At 44.0% G+C, this 4,310-nt stretch overlaps 1 protein-coding gene across 1 annotated transcript in view; it reads right to left on the reverse strand.

Moving 5' to 3' along the window:
* Nucleotides 1–4,310, reverse strand: part of LOC103376802 (Nance-Horan syndrome protein-like) — a 26,269-nt gene that overhangs the window by 11,907 nt on the left and 10,052 nt on the right. Inside the window, exon 4 of the mRNA XM_025053831.1 lies at nt 3,578–3,640. Coding sequence (XP_024909599.1) covers nt 3,578–3,640 — 63 coding nt within the window. The remainder of the gene's footprint in view (nt 1–3,577; nt 3,641–4,310) is intronic.

Here is a 4,310-nt window from a genome sequence, read left to right on the forward strand (position 1 = left end):
ATGAGATTGAAAAGATAGTGTGCTGTCGAGGATGACACCCAGACTCTTAACCTGTGGGGAGGGGGAAATGGAGCAATTGTCAATATCAAAAGAGAAACTGTTGGTTTTGGATAATGTTGATTTAGTACCAATGAGGAGAACCTCTGTTTTGTTACTGTTTAGTTTTAAGATAATTTGAGGTGAACCAGGATTTTATTTCAGTCAAGCAGTCTAAGAGAGAAGGGAGGCGGGAGGTTGGAGTCGGGTTTGCTGGCTAGGTAGAGCTGGGTGTCATCGGCGTAGCAGTGAAAGTTTATGGAGTATTTACGGAAGATATTACCAAGGGGGAGAAGATAGATGATGAACAGAAGGGGACCCAGGACAGAGCCCTGGGGCACACCTGAAGTGACAGAAGAGGGTTGGGATGTGAAGGTTTTAAGTTGGATGAACTGAGTGCGACATGACAGGTATGATTTAAAGGATCTGAGTAATACCAAGGGCAGAGAGTCTATTGAGGAGGGTGGAATTTAATTGTTATTGAATACTATTGATTTTAGTATGTTTGTAATACTTCAAGTAATACAATATTGCTATATTAGTAGGATAAAATAACAATTAAAGATAATGAGACTGATCGTGTTATTCATTTGAGACTGGTTAATAACACCGAGTGCTCCTAAGCAGCACTCGACCCATTGAGTATAGTGATTTGGTGTTACTTCCCATTTCTCGCGGTGAATTATCGTGAGACCTCCTCCTCGGCCGGATTCGCGGGATTGACAGATGTAAACAAACCCCGTAGGAGCGGATTCGTTAAGTTGAGAGAAGTCATTGGGCTGTTGCCATGTCTCGGTTAAACAGAGAAAGTCAAACTTACGGTCGGTGAGGAGATCCTGGATGAGATGTCTTTTGCTCGTGAGTGAGCGGATGTTGAGCAGGCCAAAGTTGACGGAGAGGAGTGTTAGCCTACCGGGCTAGGTAGACTAGCACACTGTGGTCAGCGACCCTGCCAGTGTTTCGTGGGGGGCGACGAGAGGTGGACCAGATGACTGTATTGTTTTCGAGGTGTCTTCGTGGATGTTCCGACGAGACCCACGGTGGATATATCTCCGGCGGAGCAGAAAAGCAACGTCCAGCAGGAGAGGCGATGCAGCCGGCGAGGGTGCAGACGGGGTGGCGGGGGGATGCAGCCGGCGAGGGTGCAGACGGGGGGGAAGAACGAAGCTGGAGAAGCTCAGCAGCGGAGGATTGGAGCAGGCCCACCGCAGGTTGGCGAAGGAAATGACAGCAAAGTCCAGAGAAAAAGCGCAACACCGTGGCGACAAACCCCGCGGGCACTCGGTCGAAATGAACACAGGACCGGTGACAGTTGTGGATCAGTAAGCTGCTAAAAAAAAAAAACTAAACTAAAAACGTAAAGTGATAGCTTAAAAAGTTACGGGCGAGCAGCGGCAGCAAGTCGCGCCAGCGTTCACTCTCTCTCTCTCCTTGCAGGCTTGTTCAGCACTCCCACGACTAGACTAATAGAGACTTGAGTGGTAACAGGTTCTGCTTCAAAGTAATGGGAGCTTTGTCTTCAAACAATGCAGCCGCAAATAGAGAGTCAGAGAACACTAACTTCAGCTTGTGAGGTTTAGACTCTGTTAGAATACTGAAACCCAAGATGCCTCAACTCTAATTCGCCTGAATCAGAAACAAAGAATGGGTTGGACTGGACAGGGTGTGCAGGGGATGTGCAGGTGGAGCATGACATTCACTCTTTGCAGGGTCGTGAGAAAATGCTCAGGTCACATCTGTTGAAAGTAGCTGGCTCGAGTTTTTTTTTAGTTTAACTGGTGCATTTTCAGCATGGTGCGAGGTCTCTGCCTACAGAAAACTCCCACTCATTGCTTTCTTTAGTTGGAATCTTGTGAGCCAGTCCAGCATCTATTTTAGAACCGGCGGTGAATTCCACTAGAAATTAATCAAAGTGAGGCAGCGTAACAGAAGCAAACGCTCTGGTGTACAGGGAGTAATGCTAAACAGCTGCCCCCAGCTGCCGCATGAGATGCAGAGTGGCTCACTCTATTTTCAGCTTGTGTAACAACCCCTGAGTTCTCAAGAAATGGAATCCCTTTACAATCAATGCCTCCACTAACTACTAGCTTTCAGAGTGTTTTCAAGGGGAAGCAGGAGCCGTACTGTGTAGCGACATACAACAATTCCTTCTTACGACATTATTCGAGCTGATTAGGTAATTAAGTCATTCGATCACAAGCCTGTAAGGAGCTTTAATTCAAAGCTAAAAACACAAACACAAACAATAACCCTGTAAGATCTACCTAAGCAAGAAACAAACACAAAAATGGTCTTTCCTGGTCCTAGCCTGAAACTAATTGTAATGTCAGATTAAGGCAGATTCAAAGGCACACTGTGATGACTATTTGTGAGGCTGGTATGGCACACGCACAAGGACAGCAAGATTGATAGGTTCAATATATGTGTCGAGGGTTATCATCCTTTAGCCCTTTTATGTCTGCTATGGTGATGGACAGGTTGACAGATGAAATCTGTAAAAATTAAGTACATTTTTTTCAATGTGTTCGACTGCGGCCCGGTATCAAATGACCTACGGACTGGTACTGGTCCGCGGACCAGTGGTTGAGGACCCCTAATCTATACGGTCTTCCATTTACAACCGGCCCTTCAAATGGAACTGTATTGCTAATGTGGCCCCCGGTGAAAATGAGTGTCAAACTCAAGGCTCGGGGGGCCAAATGTGGCACGCCAAGCCATTTTGTGTGGCCCGCGGGAGCTTAAAAAGCATTAAGTAAAGTTCATGACGCAGAGTTTCTTAACCTAAATAATTAAACGTTTTTATAATCAATCAAATAATAATCAATTGCAGAAATATGTATTAGTCTGTTATGGAGTAGTTACATCTATAGCAGCTGTCCACAATCTTTTTTGTTCCAAGGACTGGTCAGCTAGTTAGTACAGACCAGTAGTATTGAGCATTACATTTTTAAATGGTATGGCACACGCACAAGTACAGCAAGACTGATAGGTTCAATATATGTGTCGAGGGTTACATCATCCTTTAGCCCTTTTATGTCTGCTATGGTGATGGACAGGTTGACAGATGAAGTCAGACAACACGGCGAATGGAACATGATTCACGTTGTTGACATTGTAATGTATCTGGTAAGAGACAGCAGCAAGTGAAAGTAAACCTTGAAGAGGTGGAAGTTTGCTTTAGGGCAAAGAGGAATGAAGCGTAGCAGGTGCTGACAGAATACAACGAGAGTGAGGTGGGTGGAAAGAAAAGCTGCAAGGAGGAGCTGTAGTAAAGGTGAATGAGTTAAAATACCTAGGGTCAACATTTCAGAGTGTTGGACACTGCACAATGGAGGGGAATTGTATTGTTCATACCTAGTGCTACAGAACAGTTACGTTTTTACAGGAGAGACACCGATTACTGCTAAGGTGCTGCTGACACACACACTGGCTAAGCAGACATATGTAATGACATGCATGTAAATGTGGTTAAAACAAGAGGATATAAAACATGTGAGGGAAAAAAAAAACTCATGAGACTGAGAAAAAGGAGGACCAATACCTTTTTGCTCCAGGGAGAGAAGCGACAACATTTGGTGGGGAAGAAGGTGTCGATGGATTCTAACTGTAAAAATGATAAAAACAAGTGACAAAATTGATCATGAATGTTTAAAATAAATGAAGTGACAAAATGAAAAAGTAAATGACAAAACTTTAAGCCTCATAGATTGTACTTTAATAACTGAAGTAGTTCTCCAAAAAAAAATCAAGTTTTGAACAAGGTTGGAGTCAAATTTATACTAATTCCTAATGTGGTAATTTTGTGATGAAGACTATGGTGATAAACATTTATCAACTATCTTTTTCACAGACTAAAACAAAATAAAAAGTCCACTTAAAAATAGGAAGTCCTTTAACAAAGAATGTCTCTTCAAACAAAAGTGGTGCTCGCTCGGGAAAACCAAGAGTTTGTTAAAAGTCTTTTCGAACCAGGGAATCCCCTCGGGAATGACATCACCGCTGAAGGATCCCTCAGAAATACGAGCCGGAAGAGCTGAACCAAAGGCAGAAGAGCGGAGCCGAGCAAACCGCGTAGTTGTCCGCGAACCAGCGAGAATATCTCGAAACCAGAGCTAACGAGACTCAATGTGGAAACGGGTGAAAGGTATGTCTCAAACGACGCTGGAAGAAACATGTATTAGTCTGTTATGGAGTAGTTACATCTATACCAGCGGTCCCTAACCTTTTTTGTTCCAAGGATTGGTCAGCCAGTACCACCCATTAGTACAGACCTG

This window comes from Cynoglossus semilaevis, chromosome 2, assembly GCF_000523025.1.
Source record: "Cynoglossus semilaevis isolate Cse_v1.0 chromosome 2, Cse_v1.0, whole genome shotgun sequence".
In the NCBI taxonomy this organism is placed as follows: Eukaryota; Metazoa; Chordata; class Actinopteri; order Pleuronectiformes; family Cynoglossidae; genus Cynoglossus; species Cynoglossus semilaevis.